This window comes from Pleurodeles waltl, chromosome 10, assembly GCF_031143425.1.
Source record: "Pleurodeles waltl isolate 20211129_DDA chromosome 10, aPleWal1.hap1.20221129, whole genome shotgun sequence".
NCBI lineage: Eukaryota > Metazoa > Chordata > Amphibia > Caudata > Salamandridae > Pleurodeles > Pleurodeles waltl.
In genome coordinates this window covers 904,807,143-904,827,421 of record NC_090449.1, presented here as the reverse complement: position 1 = coordinate 904,827,421, position 20,279 = coordinate 904,807,143, and the positions used below count along the sequence as shown (strand labels likewise).

Below are 20,279 nucleotides of genomic sequence, written 5' to 3'. Positions count from 1 at the left end.
TTCATTTTCATTAAATATTCAAACAGGGAATACAGAATACAATATGCCGAGCGATGATAAAATGATATTATCATTGCACCAAATATCTTTTCATAATTAGGATTACTCTTTAAAGTGGCAAGAATTGTGTTATCTCCGATCCTCATAAAACCTCATTTTATTATCATCCGATTATCTCAGAGAGTGCATACATTTGGGAGGCATGTAGCTCATTCCATTTTAATCCTTCTGCAACTTCTGAAAAATATGATAAAATATCCACACTAGGGATAAGTGCAAGTTGTGTAAAGTAATTAATAATACAATTGTTTCAGTTACAAACAGTATACAAAGAAAAACAACATCTGAATACAAATAGCACTAAGAGAAAAATACATTTGATAGTTGCAAAAGAAGGTCAGTTAGGTCAAAAAAGGTAAATATTGTTTCCCAGAGACCTGATTTGTGAGGAAAAATGTGACATAAACATAGACCGCAGTAATGAATAGAATCGTTTCTGACGAAATACACAATTAAAGAAAGTGTTTCTGATTAATTTTCGTCTTCGAATCTTTTTTGACAGTGTTTTCTTTGTTAGTTGTTTGCTCCGCGTTTTAAGGTAGTTCCCCTTTAGCCCCTCACCTCCCGTCCCTTTTCTTTGCTGTGTTAGACTTTTTTACTTCTTCTACTTCAGCATACACCTTTATGTTTTCCCTCCCTAAACACCCTCTCTAAGTTACTTAACCCTTTTACTCCTTACCATTCTTTTACCACTCATTAACATTTCTTCCACTCTCCTGCTTTACTCATATTTACATTTTACTTTTATCTCCTCCCTCTACTCCCTCTCCACCTGATACTTTCCCCTTTTACTCCCCCTTCTTTAACATGTCTTTTCCCCTTCCACTGTAATCATTTGTTCATTTTTACTACTTCCTGTACCCCATTTATGTTTCCACCATCCATACATCTTCCCCTGCCTCCTTTTCCCCTTTCACTCTCTTCCATTATTTTACCTCCCTTTCCCTTTTTGTAATACTTTACACATTTACCCTTCACTTTCCCCCTTTTTTGTTACTTTTTTTACTTCCCTCACCCTATCCATGTGTTCCCCATCTTAAACAGTCTTCCTGCTTACCTTCTTGTCTTGTTGGAAAATCATCTAAATGACTGTATTCTGAATAGGATACTACAAATGAAAATATATAAGACATCACAATTACATAATTTGTGATATCAAGATGATATCACATAGGCCCACTGAACACAGCATTATTTATATCGCATATTATTGGTACAATTTAATATAAAAGAACTATCAAACACTTGAAATACAGTTGTTCGCATAGAAGAGTTATACAGAAAACATAACAACATATTTGTTATTTGGATAATATCCAGAGGTTTTGAAGGGGGTGGTTATAAAATACTCTAATACTTTTGTTGTGTACTGGGTAATTTCTGGTAATTACTTTTAGGGTACGGGATAAATGTAAGAGTCCCCACTAAATTTAAGTCTAAAAGCCCAAATGTGGCCCTTACTAGGATCACAGCATATACTTATTCCTTTGTAAAAGATGCTCTGCCCAAAAGGCAAAAACATGCCCACTTATGATCAATGTTGCTCAGCCAAACTGCGTTTGATAAAAACATGATGATTAATTATTCAGTTGACGATTATTGTTTGAAAAACATCAATATCATTAATCAATTCATTTTACATAGATCCCTACATAATTCACAGATAAAATGCACCCTAATCTAAAGTACAGCAAAACAATTTGTTGTATAGATAAAAATAAGGTTCCCATTTAAAAGCGTAAATGCAAGAGTAAACATTTGTATCTCTTTCCTCCTCTTTGCAGGCCAAGAACACTGAACGCATAGAGTGTAGTTAATACATATTTTGGTGAAGTTCCTCGGTTTGGTACTCCACCTGCTTCAGGACTATAGTATTCTTCATCTTTAGAACCTGGAAAAAAACTACTGTCTCAATCGCTTGACTTAACTCACAAAGATTTAAGCTGGGCAGCTCACTAAACAATTTATAGAAATTATACAAACATGTACCTTTTTTATATACAGCATCCAACTGTCATGAATTACTTAAAACATATAACCACCACAATAAACAATAGAAAATAATACATAATAAACATCAAATCAGTAATACCAGGAAGAACAGATAAGACAAATCAATTAGTCCAAAAAACTGCAAATCTGCAAAAGTATCAGCAGGGAACCATGATCATATCAATTTCTAATTTTAAAGCCTCTTAGTGTACAGAAGATTCTGCATTTCAGTATGTCGATGCATTTCGGTGCATGCATTTACTAAAAACTACCTTCTTCAGGACAACCCAAATTAGTTTTGTCTTCTACAGATTTTTAAAAAACATCTGTGAAAGAGGACAATGACATGATATCAATAACATAAGACAATAAACATCATAGACTTTTTACATAACATGGCAAAACAGTGAACATTTAAAACCACATGCAATTCTCAACCACCATGGTACTCATGTGAAAAAACTATAGATCTCTGCGCTCCATCCACCAAAGCTAAAATCGACCCTGAAAACCCTTGAGATCAGGCGAAAATGTCAAATTCCTGCCTCGTCATCCAATGGATGATATCAGAAGGGTCAATATGCTTCTATTGATCACTTCCTCACAAAACCAAATATAATAATCTTTTGCTCTCTTGGATAAGGCACTTGAAGTATATGTTGCATGATATACAGCTGGCAGGGTAAGGCCAAAATGAGTGCTACTTCCATAACAAAACTATCAAATGAACTAACAAATATAATTGTTTATCACCTTTTTTTTATCATCAAAATTACATTTGTGTAAAATATTGTAAAAATCCATCTTGGGGCGGTGAATTTCTTTGGCCAGAAATATCCCCATTCATAAAATATACATAAAATCTGTACCAGATATTTTTTTTAAATGAAGTTCAGTCTCCGCACATCCACAGAGCCAAACCTCCCACATAAAACTCACAGTCCTTGCCAGTGTTACTAAGGGGACCCTGACTCAATGGTCCTCTCTCTGTAGTTATAAGGGTAAACACCACCCATCACATAGTTTCCTATATTACACTAACTTTATAACCTATAGGGTCAGTTCACAAATTACTGACATCTCAGCGACAACACTCACCACCAAGTCCGTGACGATTCAATGGCTGCCAAAAAATGAAAGATTCAGCAGCTAGTGAAATGCAACTTTAATATGTGTCATCATTATCCCAACTGGAGCCACCTGTGTAAACGTTTGCGAGTCACCATCGGATGAGGTATCTGTTTTATAGCATGGCTCGGTCGCACCAATCGGGCACCATCTTTGAGTAGTCTGTCTCATAACTGTATCCTTAACTATATAATGTCCAGATTGGTTATGCACATCCTATCACAAAATCTGGCCCACTTGAATGGGTGTTTGATCAATTTTTTGGGGTCTCCCCGATCCTTAAACTTCTTCTCCAATATTTCAGAGTGCCTGTAGAAATCATCAATGGAGGTGCAATTTCTCCTTAATGGAGAAATTGCCCAAATAGATATTGGCCCTCATTTCAACATTGGTGGTAAAAAACGCCTACTGCCGCAGTGATGGCTGCCAAAAGACCATCGCTGCGGCTCGCAGCCGTCCGCCATGTTATGACCACAGCCTGGCTTCTACCACAAGAATGGTATTCCTATTGGTGGGCTTAATAAAAAGCTCAACTTCGAGGTGATCTGAAGTTGCTTTAATAGACATATCTCGGAAGTCCACACTTCCCTTACTCTTAAATACTGTTAACCTCAGATTGGTGTCACCTAAACTCAGCCAAATGACATACTCATCCAAATATTCCTCAGGGCCCTCCCATATAAAAAATATATAATCAATAAAGAGATGACAGTGCTTCACACATTTTCAAAGAAGGTAGCTGGCTCGTTGTAGATATGTTGATTTTCAATGCCCCCACATAAATGTGTGTCAGACTTGGGGCACATGTGGCACCTATGCTGGTCCCTTTAAGTTGTAACAACAAATGATCCTTAAACAAAAATAAATGTTCTTTAAAACCATGCTTACATATTTGACCAAAAAATCAATATCCACCCTTGCAAAACAGAGTCTGACAATACAACCCTAGCTACATTGATGGTGTCCTCCTTAGTAATGTTTATGTATAAGGCTTCAATGTCTAAGCTGACAAGAAACTCCCTATCACGTAAAAAAGTTTAAACCTTCAACTACACAGACCATGTGGGCCAAGTCCCTATTATATGACTTCTGCACGTTCACTAGAGGTTTAAAAAATGAGTCCATGTACTTACTCAGATGTTCCAAAAGGGAACCTAAACATGAGACAATGGGTCTAAGAGGATGATCCCATATATTCTTATGTATTTTTAGCAATTAATCAATCAATTAATCAGGGATTTATTAAGCATAGAAAATCCCCTGTGAGGGTCTAATGTCACTTGAGTTAGTTGCTAGCTGCTTAGTAGTGGACCATTCAACTGAACAGCCAGGTTTTGAGTCCATTCCTGAATTTCTAGTGTTGAGGCACTCCTGAGGTGTAGGGGAAGGTCAGTCCAGGCTACGTGAGAGAAGGAGCATATTCGATGGGTGTCTGTGAGGAAGAGTGAGGAGAATCATATGTGAATGGTTGGTTGGTGGAATATCATGCAGTTGTTGATGTACGTCGCTCCTTCATTGTGCAGAGCTTTATTTGCGTGGGTCAGCATTTTGAACTGACATCTCTTTTGGATCAGGAGCAGGTGTATCTTCTTGCGGAGGGGTGTTATGTGGATTCATCTGGGTAGGTTTAGAATGAGTCTGGGCACCAAGTTTTGTATTGTCAGTAGTCTCTTTAGGAGGCGTGCAGTGATTCCTATGTAGAGTGTGTTCTTGCACTCCAGCCTGCTGGTGACAAGGGCCTGCTTGATGGTTCATCTGATGTTGATTGGGAACCAGTTGAAGATTTTGCAGAACATGCACAAGGAGTAGTGGCAGGGGGATAAGACGGTTGTCCAGCTTGTTGTCCAGCATGATGCCAAGGATGTGGGTCTGGTCTGTCAGGGCAGAGGAAGGGCCGAGTTCAGTACGCCATCATGTTTTGTTCCACGGTGAGGTGTTGTTGCCAAAAATGAGGACCTCTGTCTTGTCAGTGTTCAGTTTGAGACAGTTTTTCTTCATCCAGGTGGCAATGTTCATCATACACCTGAAGAAGTTGGGTCTGGTGTTGGAGGGTTCATCTCTGACAGCAAGAGGATGAGTTGGGTGTTGTTTGTGTAGGAGATGATGCTCAGTCTGTGTGATTTAACAGTGTTGGCCGAGGGATTATGTACATGTTGAAGAGGGTGGGGCTAAGGGACGATTCTTGGGGGTGCCACAGATGATCTTCTGGGGTTCTGAGGTGAATGGTGGGAGACGGATTCTCTGAGTTCTTCCTGTGGGGTATGAGGCAATCCATTTGAAGGCATTTCCTTGGATTCTGATTTGATGGAGTCTTTTGATCAGGATGTGGTGGGTGATGGTGTTGAAAGCAGCTGATAGGTCCAGGAGGAGGATGGCAGCCATTTCACCATTGCCCAGGAGGGCTCTGATGTAATCAGTGGCTGCGATCACTCTGTGCTATGTCTCTGTGATTGTCTCTGTGCTATGGTTTGCTCAGAATCCAGATGGGTAGGGGTCCAGGTTATTGTGGTGTTCCAGATGTTCAATAAGTTGCTGGTTGATAGCTTTTTTTGCAGACCTTGGCTGGAAAGGGGAGCAGCACTATGGGCCAGTAGTTTCTTCAGACGGGGCCTTTGGTGTGTTTCCAGTCATCAGGGAAGGCAGCGGCGGTGATGGAGGTGTTCAGAATTTTTTTAGTGTGTTGCCAATAATGCTGATCCTGGGGTTAATGAGGTGGTGCGGCAGGGGTCTGAGAGTGCTCAAGAGTGCACAGAGTTCATGATGGAGATTGTGATTTGAGTCATGAGTGTGTCCCAATGAATGAGCAGGTGGTCTGTGTTGGTGGGTGTGAGCAGGTTGATGCTGTCTGCAGTGGAGGTTTGGGGTTCAAAGTATTCGTAGATGACTGCAATCTTGTCATGGGAAAAGTCTGCTAGGGTGTTGCACAGTTCTTGGGAGGGAGTGATGTAATTTGCGGCCACTGCATGTTTAGAGAACTCATTCACAATAGCAAAGATTTCCTTGCTGCAGCGTGAGCTGGATTCTATAGGTCTGTAAGAGCTTTCTTTTTGGTTAATTTCAGGAAGTGGTGGTACTGGTTGAGTCCTGATTTGAAGGTGGTATGGTCGCCTGTCTCTTTACCGATTTCCTTTCTAGTTGCCAGCATCTGCATTTTGTGACTATCAGCTCTTCGGAGAGCCAGGTGGCTTTTCTGGCAGATCCTATGAATTTGGCTGGTTTGACGGGAATGATTTCACTGGCACATTCTTTGATCCATTGGGAGTGGTTCTTTGCAGCCTGATCTGGGTTGGATGTTGCGTCTGGGAGGTGGCATTTGAGAGTGTAAGTTCATTGGTCTCCTGATATGTTTTTCCAGTTTTTGTGCATGGACTAGGGGGCATGGTGCTAGAGTTAGTCGGTCTTGTGAAGGTGAAATGTATGTAATAGTGGTTGGCCCAAATGAGCTGAGAGATGAACATTTGTTGTATTTGTTGTACATTTTGTGAACTTCCTGAATCCTACTGATTAATATATTGGATTTGAACAGTATGGAGTTGTCTTATTCTTTAATTGAAGATTGGATACTCTGTACATAAACTATATCCAAACAATTCCTCTAGGAGCATTATATCCTGATGAGTCTTCTGTGCTAGAGTGGGGAGGGAGGAGCTGACACACCTGAAAGGGATGTGTCTGTCCTCACACAATGCTGTCTCCAACCCCTTGGTGTGTGTCTGGGGCCAGGCCTTGGCAAGGCAGGATCTTGTGAGTTGCCTACTTCAAAGGCAGAAAGGGGTGTAAGTAGTGGACCCAAGACCCAGGATTTTTAGATTACTTCAGGAGTGAGTGTGCTTTGTTGGGTTGGCCTACAGTTGCTGCTTCTGCCCTTGAGAGGAAGAAACTGGGCTTTGGTGTGTTTTCCTGCTTGTGAAGTGTGTCCAAAGACCGGGACTGACCTTGCCCCCTGTTCTGAAGTATCAGGGCCATCAAAGACTACCTCTGCCAGCACTCGGACTCTTGCTGAGACTCTCTTTCTGAGACTCTATTGCTGAGTCTCCTCCCCTTCTAAGTGGTGCCCAATCCAGTCCCTGGGCCCTTGAAAGGAGAAGTTGATGGAATGAAGACTGAAATCTATGCACATGAGCCGTGTGGGGAAAAAAATTAGATACAGCAGTGCTTCGCGGCTGAAAAATCAATGCATCCCCTGCAGAGTGGCTGGTAAATCGACATAACACATGTGTGCAGCTACCAAAATCAACGCATCACCTATGCAGCACAGGTCTTCAGCACTGTGCACTGGATTTTGCATGCATCGTCGCTGGGAGTCAAAATAACTGTGAATCTGTGCGGACTCGAGGTTGCCCATCCGGAAATCGACGCAGCGCTCTTCTGCAGCAGAGAAAAACTATGCATCGCCTACCCGACTGTAGAAGAAATGATGCACAGCCTCACTTGTGAGTCAGGAATCAATGCATTGCTTGTTTTTCCAATGCACGCTCACCCGTGTAGCTTTATTCTTGACACAAACTATGTATTTTGTGTAAAAACACTGCATCCATTGATTTCAACCGATTAAAGACTCTTTTTAATTTAAAAATTCATAAATTTGCTGATGTTTGTTGGAGTTTTTCCATTTTGGTCTTGTTTGATTCAAATATATATTGGTGATTTTTCTAAACTGGTCTTGTGACCCTTTTGTAATGTTTCTATTGTATTACTGTGTGTGTTGGGGCAATACTTTATACATTGCCTCTGAGATAAGCCTCACTGCTTGTGCCAAGTTACCAAGGCATTACTACTGAACACTCTGCCAGAGCTATACATAACTGTTGTGCTATGCTCTCTATACTTACACTTACCGCCTGAAAGTAAATCACTAATATCCTTCACATCACTCTACCGCTTGGCAGCAAATATACTGTAGCCTCACAACACATCAACCCAGCTCCATTTTATCTTCACTACCACCTCATACCTTTGTAAACAGACATACTGCCAAGTATGTCAGTATAAGCCCCCACTAAATTAGAACATTCTAACAAAATTACACTATCCACACAGCACTAAGCACCCACCCTTTGCAGCATACTACCAATCCTGCCACCCTATTGCCACCTTTCATCTCAAAACCATGTTAACGTACCATATGCTCACTTATTACTACCACAGTAACACAGTCCATCACTGCACTGTGACCTCACAACTTAACAGAACCACAGTATCCCCTACCATTGCCACTGCCAACTCTGCCATTGTAGCTCCACCTCACACCACTAAACTATGACCCCAAACAATGCACTATGACCTAACAATACCACATTATTCACTAACACTAAGAGATTGCACTGAGCACACTGTCCCCCTTTACTGAAATTATTTCTTGGTCATGGCACCACATTATGCCTATTTCTTCTACACCACCCCTTAACTCAAATATTAACTCCCTCTCTGTACACAACCTGTAAAGGGACTGGAGTTGAGCTACATCAATGGCAACACACATCAGCTCTATAATCCAACATCACAACACTACACCATAACACAAGGTGATAACACAACACCAACAACACAACACCCACATGAATTTAACCACAAGAACAGTATAACACAATAGCCCTACACACAGAACTACAGGCAGTCAAATAACATCAAAAATAGAATAAATAAAACAGAAACAGAATGAAAGAACATAACACCAAACAAGAACAACACATCAAACAAAATACGTAACAAAAACGACATAGCATTCCATAGTCTCGTGTTGCAGGAATCCTTTGGCACGTAGAAAGCTGCACAAAGGGTGAAGCTTCATGTTCGTACCCCACTTGCATTGTTGCCTCAGCCTCAGTTTTTATTTTGTGTGCCCATTGTGAAGATTAAGTGACATTCTGGTCAGACAATTTAAAGTGGCAAATAAAGCAGCGTGCTGATCAATCAAATTATTTATTGTAGTGCATTTAATCACTAAATTGGACTTAATTATAGCACTATGAGGGTTTTGCAGCTCCTGTGTTAACACTCCAGGTGAACCAATAACAGCCTGGGAAGATTGGAAAGAGGGTTTTGAAGCTTATGTTTCGGCTATAGGGGGTGATATTTTTACAGCATCTAGAAAACTGGCGATGCTCAAACATTGTTTGGGAGCTGAGGGAAGGCGTGTATTAAAGCACTTGCCTGATCCGGATGATGAGGATGATCAAGACAAAGATGAGTATAAGAGCACGATGGACCAGCTGGATGTGAATTTTGGAAAGAAAAAAAATGTTGTAGTAGAACGATTTAAATTTTTAAGAAGATGCCAATTACCTGGTGAGTCAGTGGAGAGTTATGTAGCCGGATTAAGGTCTTTGGCATCCTCATCTGACTACAGAACTTTTCAGGACAAGATGTTAAGAGACCAGCTGGTTTTAAAGGTGCACAGCAAGAAAATACAGGAAAAACTGTTGAATACGGAGGAGTTGACTCTACAGATGGCAATAGACCTAATGAAAAGAGTGGAAATAACAAATGAGGCTTTAAAAGAGTTGTCAACCCCAACAGGAATAGTGAATTCTGTCAATGCCGATGGTCTCAGACTTAAGAAAATGGAACAACCTAGTGTTTGTGCAAAACCAGAAGAGAAAAACAATTTAATTTGATTTAAATGTGGGTTAAGGGGGCATATAGCAACTGATTCATGTTATCCTGCAATTGGTCAGATTTCCAGGAGATGTAAAGCAAAGGAACATGTTGCCAGGGTGTGCAACAGAAGACAGTTTGGTGTGAAGAAGGCTAAATGGGTGATTAGTTTTGTAGAGTGTGATAACAACAATTCATATTGCAGGTTGTGGATGTTGGAAGTGTAAATGCGAGTGGACCTTACTGTGTCATCAATATTGATGGGGTTGAGATGAAAGTGATGGCTGTTTCAGGGGCACATTATGCGCTGATTGGGAAACAGAATTTGTAAAAATTACCTGAGCGTGAAATCAAACCTCCTGATGTGCATTTAGTAGCATACAGAAATAAGCCCAAATATTTAGTGGGTTACATGGAGGCCAAGTTGGAGTTTCAGGACATTGTGGTATCTTCCACGGTGTACTTTGTTGAAGATGGTGCCAATCTTTTAGGTTGGCCACAGCACAAAGATCTTGGAATAGGGTTAGATCCCAACCATCCTGAATTGCAATGTGCAGTATGTCAATTTTATGGAAGAATATCCCAGGTGTTCAGGAAGGAGTTGGGAAAATTAAAGGGATTCCTGCACAAAATTATTTTGAAGCAAAATGCTGTTCCCAAAGCTCATAAGCCACGCACTGTTCCTATTGTGTTGAGGGAACAATTGTGTCAAGAGTTAACAAAGTTCTGTGAGCAGGATGTGATTGAAGAGATCGAGGCGTCCGAATGGTGTGGTCCTGTGGTGATTGCGAAGAAAAGCAATGGGGATTTACGCTTATGTGTGGACCTCTGAGGTCTGAATGTGGCTATCTGGGTGGATAGACATCCACTACCAAGTATCGGGGAAATGTTGTCCACTTTGAAGGGGGCTAGAGTATTTTACACATTAGATTTGTCATCTGCTAATGTTGCATCCTGAATCTCATGAATTGACGTCCTTTATCATGCCAGAGGGAGCTTACAGATATAAACGTATGCCATTTGGTCTGGCGTAGGCGTCAGCTGTTTTTCAAAGGGCCATGCATCATTTGTTGAAAGATATTCCCCATGTAGCTTATTTTCAGGATGACATTTTGGTGTTTGGGACAGATCAGGTTGACCATGATCATACTATGAGAACAGTTCTTGGTATTTTGAGGGAGAATGAACTGACCATCAGACTGGAGAAGTCTAAGATGAGTGTGTCTGGTGTGAAATATTTAGATAATTTGATAGACCAAGATGGTATTTCTCCTAAATCAAATTTGGTGGTAGCTGTTGAAAATGCACCTTCTCCAGTCAACAAGGACCAACTCAGATCTTTTGTGGGTCTGGCAGAGTACTATTCAAAGTTTATTCCGATGTTTGAGGATAAAACAAAATACATGAGGAAGTTATTATGCCTAAAAGAGCGATTTGTGTGGTGTGATGAGTGTGAGTCAGAGTTTGGAGTGTTAAAAAGACAGATAGCTTCTGCGCCTGCACTCAAACCTTTTGACACCAGAGATCGCACCATCATCAACACGGATGCTAGTTCTGTTGGGTTGGGCGCTGTGTTATTGCAAATAAGAAAGGGCAAGGATGTAACTGTTGCTTATGCGTACAGACCTTTGAGAGAAGCTGAGAAGAACTACTCCACTATTGAAAAGGAAGCTCTTGCATGTTGGTGGGGCGTGAAATACATTAGGAAGTATGTGTAAGGAATGACTTTCGTATTAAGAACGGATCACCAACCCTTAATTGAAGTATTTTCAACTTAGAAGCACATCAGATCTGAGTACTGGTGGCTTGACATAGACAGAGATGTGGCACATCATATCAGGGAATGTGTTTTATGTGCTTGGAGTGACAAGTCTCAGAAGGTGGTGAAAATCTCTCCCATAGAGTCAGATAAGTTGAACGGACCTTGGGAAAAAATAGCCATCAATGCCATGGGTCCATTTTATGTTTTGGGGAAGGTACCTAAGTATGCCTCGGTGGTGGTGGATTACGTTTCTCGGTGGCCTGTAGTAAAGTTTTTTAGATAATGCCAATGTGGTAACTGTGGTAGAGTTTTTATTGGATTTGTTCAATTCTGAAGGTGTACCTGAAGCAGTTGCGTCTTACAATGGAGTACAATTTGTGGCAAATGTTATGATTGACTTTTTTGAGAAGTTATGACATTGAACATATAATAGTGTCAGTTTATTATCCCCAGAGCAATTGACTAGTTGAGAGGTGGAACAGAACCTTTAAGGGTGTTCTGCAATTGGCAGTAAGTAAAGGAATAAATTGGCAGAAAGCAGTCAAGGATCTGATTTGGTCATACCACACAACTCCCCACAGTGTGACTGGAAAATTTCCTTTTGAGATTATGAGAGGAAGGAAGCATAGGGCATTATTCTCCAAAGGTGTAGAAAGGAAAAAAGAAGCCAAAGAAGATTTGGAAGGAGACTACATGGTTGGCGATAAGCTTTGTGTGGTAAAAGAGGGAAAAATCAATAAGTCTGATTCCAAATTTTCTGAGTCATTGGATGTGGTAAAGGTGTATAAGTATTCCTTGTTGTTGAGTGATGGGAATATGTGGAATCTCAATAAAGTTGTAAAGGTTCCGGAATGCATTAAGGGCAAAATGTTTATGGTTGTTAACACCAAATCGTTGGTCATGAAGGATGGTGGCCAGGGAGTGAGCTTGCGTAACAAGGCAATGTTAAGGTTGCCCAAGAAATTGGAGAACTTTGTAAGGTAATACAAAATTCTTGTTCTCCACAATATTACTTTTTTTTATGCCAAGGTAACTTAGTGAGGGAAGGGGATGTGTAATGTTCTTCACTCTTAAAGTCATGATGAAGCAACCTCACGCTGCAGAGTATTGTGTGTGTATTCGATAGTATGGTGGGGGCTTGGAATGGAGGAGCTTGTCAGTTGCTGAGAGTCTCCCTTCTGGTTATGAATAAACATATCCCAGTCATGAATAAACATATCTCCACTTACCTGCGTGAAAAGTTGGATTTTTACACTAAACTTTTGTCTGAATAAAATGAAGAGATTAGCTTTTAGGAAACAATTCTCATACACCCTTTAAATAGCTCCACAATTATTGTGATCAGTGCAGATTGTGTCTATTATATTTGTTTCACAGTGTGGTTCACATATTTAACTATTTTCGGCCCATTATCCATTTGCTAACTTATAGAATTATGAACAGTGCCTTCCACAAATGGTAATTTGAGGTTGGATGTATTTTTTGATCCCCTTTAGTTCTGTTTCCTGAATGATCCCTACCTTTGCCATTTAGATTCCTTTAAAATATTTCCTATTCTAGATAAAGGATTTGCTTTTTCCTTTGTACGTACCTTCTTTTCTTGATAAAGATTTTCAGAAACCCGTAAAAACATGAATTACTTTTTTTTAGATTCTATGAATTGTTGTAATGTCCTTTGATTGAACTGCTTCAGAAGTTAGCGTGATTGATGGTCCTTTTTCCATCCTCAGCTAGCTTATGTTAAAAAGTACAAACATTTAAATAGTTTCTTATTTATTTGTTTTGTATCCTTGTCTTAGTCATCATAAGTCCTCAAATAAATATTATATAAACTAAGACACTCTCCACTGGGATAGACTGCTTTTCTTCCTTTGGTTCATAATTGCCTGTTTGTAGAGATGAAACCCAAATCAAACCGAAGCTTAAGTCAAACTGGATAGGTTCTACAAATTTCTCCAGCATCCATGCAAATGGCACAAAGGGATGTTAGTCATCAACAGGAATCCAAAAGAGTCAAAAATATTTAAGGGTATAACGACCCTTTAAAATGGACACCATTTGGAGCTGCAGCACATCAGAGCAAACACACCTATTCTAAAGATCACACTATTTATTTAATCTAAGGATTTAACATAGTCAAGTGTAAAAGGAATGTACACATAGAGAAGATGACTTCAATTAACACTTAGGCCTCCATCCTCAAGGGTGCCTTAGCTTTTGTATTGTCTGAGTTTGTTAATGATCATATTTGTTGGGTCCTTGAAGGGAACATGTGAGGCTAATAGAGGATTGGTAGAAGCTCAAAGGAGATAGTTCAAGGCAGGGATAGCTGAAAATCAATAGTTTAAATGATAAGAAGGGCCACAATTTGGTAGCAATGTGTACTACTGGAGATGTAAAATAAATAAAAAAATAAAAAACCTTGAGGTCAATAAGAGATCCCCTAGATTTTGAGCTCTCTCTGAAACAATGGTATTCTTATTAGCTCCTCTCTTGTTGTAAAGTTATGTTAGGTATCACGGTAATGGACCTTCCTCCAGGCCAAATTGAACTTATGCAATGTTTATATAAAGCATATTTGACAAGGGGGGGTATCCTAATTGAAAATATTCTTAGACGATGCCTACAATAAAGAGCTATCCTTAAAATAATCTTCATTTACATTTCGTAGCTCTTTTTAAGAATGGGTGCTTGTGTCAACTAATTAATAGAGTTCTCTTAGAAGCTAGAACATCTGTATAACTGTTGTATTCAGAGTATACTGCCTACATGTGGCTTGTGAGGATAGACAGTTTTGCTCCTAACAAGTATAATTCATACTACACATTACCTGTTTAAACTTTCTTGAAGTCAGACTTTCCCCTTGGGAATGTTGTGCTTTGAAACAGATTCTGTCACACTGGAGAACGCTGCTCTCTCATTATATGGTGGGGGGGCGATATTTAAAATTATGTCCCTCCCTTACTTCCTTTCATCCTACAAAATACACCATTCCCGGCCATCTACTTTAGGACCACAGAGGGCGAGGTGAGGACACTACTTTGGGATGGAGGACCAGCTCATATAACATCTAACAAATAGACTCAGAGTTGCTATGATGGAGAATCGCATTGCCAGACATACAGAAATACTACTGAGTGACGCAGCTCACAGTCATAAATCAATGGGTGCACCATATTGCAGATGATCTGGCATATTGAATGGATCACCTTACCTTACAACCAATAGGCTACCTATGCACCCTATATACCAAACCCAAGCACCTGTCCCTTCTGGGTCCCACACACCTCACAGTTTAGATATGGCACACAGGACTTCACAAATTAGGGTGGGGGTATAAAATTACCCAGGCAACACCTCTATGGGACTCCAAAATAATGGAGACACTGGGATCCAGGCCAGGCTTTGAAAATGGGACCTTATAGATCTGTTCAGAGTAGGAGACCTTTGGGCCCGGGTGAGTGGGCTCGTTTCCAGATCTACAGAGGGAATATGATCTAACACCCACAGAGACCTTCTGTTATCTTCAGGTCCGTTACACACTCCAGGTGGCCATCCCCCAGGAGACGGACCGCCCTGAATTGTTGCCACTTGAGGATAGACTGCTGGATGACCACATGCTATATAAAGCAATATCCATTACATACAGAAGATTGACCATTAACTCCCCAGATACACTTGTACAACTACGTGAACACTGGGTTAAAGATTTGGGTGGCTTTGCAAATGATGAATAGCTGGAGGTCCTGGCTTCCCTTAAGGAGGTGACAGTCAGGGTGAGGTTCCGTTTGGTACAGCTCATAATCCTGCACAGGACCTACCTCTCCTGTACCAGATGAGATAAAAAGGTAGGACAAGAGGACTCCACCATTCGTTGGCAGTGCAGGCAAGAGGGGAAGTTTTTTCATTTACTCCAGAGTTGCCACTTAATTCAATCCTTCTGGGAGGGGGTGAAGAAGTGCATGAACTAAATGTATGGGAAGCAAAGGACCTGATCAGAACGGATCAAATCTGGTTAACACTGGGTCTGACGGTTGCCAAGCACAACATAGTGCGATTATGAGGGGTGGGGGGGCTCATCAACATCACTACTAGCTAATTGGGAAAAAGACATGGCTTGGTGTATGATGGTGGAGAAAATGGTCTGTGAAAACAGAGGCTGTCCAGAGAAATGGGGTTAAGTGTGGGGCAGGTGGAATGCTTATAGAGGGAACCCATGTACTATATCCGTAATAAAAGTGGAGGGGACGACACCCCCTCATGTTACACCTTGATCCTAGGAGTGGGAGGGGAGGGAGGGGAGTGGGTCTCACATGATAGTAGTATAAGGAATCCTAAGACCAAATGTGTATTTTTTTGCAAATTGCAGATTGCCTATATGCATGCTTCCTTTAATAAATAAATGCTTCAAAAACAGAAAAACGGATTCTATCATGTCTAAGCATAGGGTTCCTTCTATTATAGTTTTCATTCAAAGAAATTATCTTGATAATTAACATTCATGATCTTGTGTTCTCTTTGCCCTACAAATTATGTTTTATGTATTTTAAATTGTTTTGCAGATTTTGCGTACAGTGCTTGTGATTTTTATTGTTTTCTTGCTAATGTGCCAGATATATTGACGTTATGCAATTAATGGAATTGGCATGTATTCGGGATTCAAGTAAAATTTCAAAAAAACATTCTGTAAAGCTTAAGATAAGGACTAATCTCTGACTTATCTATGCAGATCATTGTCTCCTCATATGATTGTCAACCCATAGCAATTCTTCTTATGTCTCTCAGGTGGGCTGCAAAGTGCTACAAGCCTTTCACCAATACATGCTGGGTTGCAACTACTTTTGGATGCTCTGTGAAGGAATTTACCTCCATACGTTAATAGTGGTGGCGGTGTTCGCGGAAGAGCAGCATCTGCATTGGTATTATCTCTTGGGATGGGGTATGTATTTTATATTACATATTAATCTAATATTAATAACTGGCCCAGCCTGTTCACTCTGCATATTGTAAACTAGGTACGTATGTAATACTGTAAATATTTTTCATGGTCACATGCAATAGTCTTTTTGTTGTCATCAATTAAGACTAAAAAAAATGTTTGTGCAAGTGCATAACTATATGAAATCTATGCAGCACACTGTAAAATGCCCCTTTCAAAACCACCCCAACTCAAATAAAAGTTTGGAAATGAAGCGCAATGTTTGAGTGGATCATGTGTAAGCTAAGCCTACCATTTATCATTTGTTGCAGAAATGTTTTTCAGTTGCATATTATGGAACATATGCTATCTAAAAGGTACATTCAAATAGACCCCTGTTAGGAAATATAACTTGATTTGATAATAATAAACACATTCTATGTAAATAAGCATGTAAATTCACAAACATAAACAATGTATCTAAAATTATTCACAAGTGTAGTAATTATGAAAAAGAGTTCATATGTTGTAAAACTGTTACCAAATACCTTCCAGTTACATAGATTGGTGCTAACTTTGTGGTATAAGTAGAGAAGTGTGAAGAGTGCAAGTTAGAACAAGCATTTGTAATGTAATGGGTCTCGCATTTGCTCGAGTTAGAGCTATTAGAGTTGTAAACTCCTAACCGTTTTTTCTTGCTATATAAACTGAAAATGAAAAGTAACAGAATTTCACATGAGGGAGCTGATTTAATGTGCCATGCCATGAGTGTGAAGGTGACTAATCAACAAAATGACCGGTCCGGTGTCTCCGTTGCATAGTCATAAAAGAAAAACGATCGCAATCGCGCTGTGTAAAACCATGAATTTCTGAAGGAGTGCTAGGATAAACAATAGAATTAAACTTGTAGTCATGAAAAGCGCTTGATTACTGCCCAGCGAGATCATGCTGCCTATGAAATAAAGAGAAAAGAAGTCCAGAAACCATACCGAAAACATGGAGCCTCGTACGTTTTCAGTAGTTGGCCTTTGCTCTCGAGGAGGGCTAAACACCAGAAAAGGCATGACTCGTGCATGCCTTGCACTAATAAAATCAAGCGAATTTTAAAAGGCAAGCCCACAAACCAAGAAAGTGATAGGCATGACATGGGTGTGATTAAAAGCCCACAGAGAGATTACAACAGGGAAAGAGCGCTTGCGCCCTCGACCCTAAAAAAAACAGGATTAGCAGCAAATATTTTGACTCTAATCCTGCAAAGCCCAGTGAGGGCCATTATACATAACAGTGTGCCTCCTTTTAATGCCTGCTCTGAGCGGGCATTAAAAGTGCAGAAAAAAATGATGCAAAGAAGTCTCTTAGATTTCTTTGCACCATTTTTTCGGGCCCCCTAATGGTAAAATGCCTCCTTTGCATATATTATGACTGGCACAGGTATAATGTAGCACAAAGGGTTACAAAGTGGCACAATGCATGAATTGTGCCACTTTGTAAATATGACACATGGATTTTGGCCTTGTAGGGCCACGTTAGCGTAAAAAAAAGAATTACGCTAAACTGGTACAAGGTGGCGCTAGGGGCTTATAAATATGCCCATTGTTTATAGTGTAGTTGTAATATATTTTATTCTTTCTTTAATTGAGTAGGAAGAATGATTTATTTCAAAAGCCATGTATATACATGACAAAATGATGGGCTGAGTATATGCATACCTATTACAATTTATAAACCACAGCTGTTTTCTAGATGAACCACTGTTCTTGACAAAAATCTGAAGTTCCCGGATTCACTTCTAGTACTGATGTTAGCCTTGTTTTTACTTACACAAATGCTAAATACTCCCAAGATCAGCCAAGCCTTTTTAAAATTATTTTAGGTAGGTTTTGTGGAAGACAATGGCAGGCTACTCAGAGATCTGCTTTTTGGGTTTGATATTTAGTAGACTCTGCTTGGTCCATTGAGTTCTCAGCCTGGCAGTCTGTTTTTGCCTGTTCGGGAGGAGAGAATTTACTTCATTTTTATTTCACCTGGAAATTATACCCTGAAGATAGAGGGTCTTAATTATAGTTTGACAGTGGGCTGAACCATTGTGGCTTTTGTGGTATGAGGATTTGTATAGCACACTCATCACCCGAGGGGGTATCTAGGTGCTAGTGCAAATGTGTAGGATCATAGGAGCTCCTATTTAAACAGCTAGGCCCTTAGTTCTTATGGGACATGAGTAGTTATTGGAGGTCCTGATGAGATCTGGAAGGTGTTTCCTGGTTTTGGCAGCAATGTAGGAAAAAGAGCATCCTCCTGTTTTTCTTCTGCAGATGTGTTGTATCTGTGTGAGGCTGAGTGCGGATAAGCACAGTTGCCTAGTTGGATGGTGAAAGTTAAGGTGGTGGTTGGGGTCGGCAGGTCCAGGATTGTAGAGGGTTTTGTAGGTGTGGACAATCAGTGTGGACTGGCCGTGCTTCTGGATGGGTAACCAGTGTAGCTCTCTGAGGTGGGGGATGGTGAGTGCCCTGCGGGTGATGCCAAGGATGAGTCTGGCAGCAGTGTTCTGTGTAGTCGAGAGCCTTTGTATGAGCTGGTTCGAAATACTGGTGTAGAGTGTATTGCCATAGTCTAGTCTGCTGGTGATGAGGGCCTCGGTGACTGAGTATATGGTGTTTGTGAGGAGCTATTTGAGTACCTTGTGAAGTACACGTATGATGACGAAGCTGGAAAACGTTATGGCATACACCTGTTTGGTCATCAGTGAGTTTGTCAACCAATATGATTCTGAGGTTGCCAGCATGGTCTGTCAGGGTAGGCGTGGGTCCCAGTTTGGTTGGCTACCAGAGGGAGTGCCATGGAGAGCTCTTGTTCCCGAACATCAGGACTTTGTTTTGTCAGTGTGGTGTTTTAGGCATTTCTGTTTCATCCAGTTTGCCAGCTTGACATGCAGGTTGGTGAAGTTTGTCCTGGTGGTGTGGTTGTTGTTTATGAAGGAGACAATGTGGATTCTGTGGGATCTTAGGGCATGTGAGAGTGGTGCCTTGTAGACATTGAAGAGGGTAAGGCTCAGTGATGACCCATGAGAGACTCAGCAGATGGGATTCTTGGGTTTAGATGTGTATGGTGGGAGTCTGACTAGTTGGCTCCTGTCAGAGAGGAAAGAGGAAAGCCATCTCAGGGCAGGTCCTTGTATTTTGGCGTTGTGGAGTCTTGACATAAGAGTGCCATGGGAGACAGTGTCAACGATTGCAGAGAGGTTGAACAGGATGAAAGGTGCATTTCTCCTTTGTCCATGATGGTCCAGAAGTCATCAGCTGCTGCAATGAGGGCGGTTCCCATCCTGTGACTGCTGCAGAATCCTGACTGCATGATGTCTAAGAAATGGTTCTGTTCTAGATGGTTAGAGAGTTGCATGTTGAGTGATTTTTTTCATGACTTTGGATGGGAAGGGCAGGAGGGAGATGTGTCTGTAGTTGCTGAGCTCTTCTGGGTCTGCTGAAGGCTTCTTCCGGAGAGCCGTGACCTCTATGTGTTTCAAGTTCTCTGGGAAGGTTCTGCAATGGATTGAGGGGTTGATGATGGTGGTGAGGTTGGAGCTGATCATGGCTCCTCCTAGGCTGTATATGTGATGGAGGCAGGGGTCTTTGGGACCCCCCTGAGTGGATTGCTTTCATTATTTTTGCTGGGGTGAGGGGGCATCAGTTTGGTAGCTGGTGGTAACACTTGGTGGTGGGGGTCACTGGTTCCTGAGGTCTTGCGCCATGTGTTGGCAGTCAAAGTTGCTGTAGAGTCTGAGAGGTGGCTGCAGAAGTCCTATGATGGGGTGATAGTGGTGATGGC

The 20,279-nt window shown here is 40.8% G+C and overlaps 1 protein-coding gene across 2 annotated transcripts in view; it reads left to right on the top strand.

Moving 5' to 3' along the window:
• The window catches only part of CALCR (calcitonin receptor), a 2,320,029-nt gene that overhangs the window by 1,610,192 nt on the left and 689,558 nt on the right, over positions 1 to 20,279 (top strand). For both annotated transcript variants that reach the window (XM_069211663.1, XM_069211664.1), the window contains one exon: positions 16,325 to 16,478. In XM_069211663.1, coding sequence (XP_069067764.1) covers positions 16,325 to 16,478 — 154 coding nt within the window. The remainder of the gene's footprint in view (positions 1 to 16,324; positions 16,479 to 20,279) is intronic.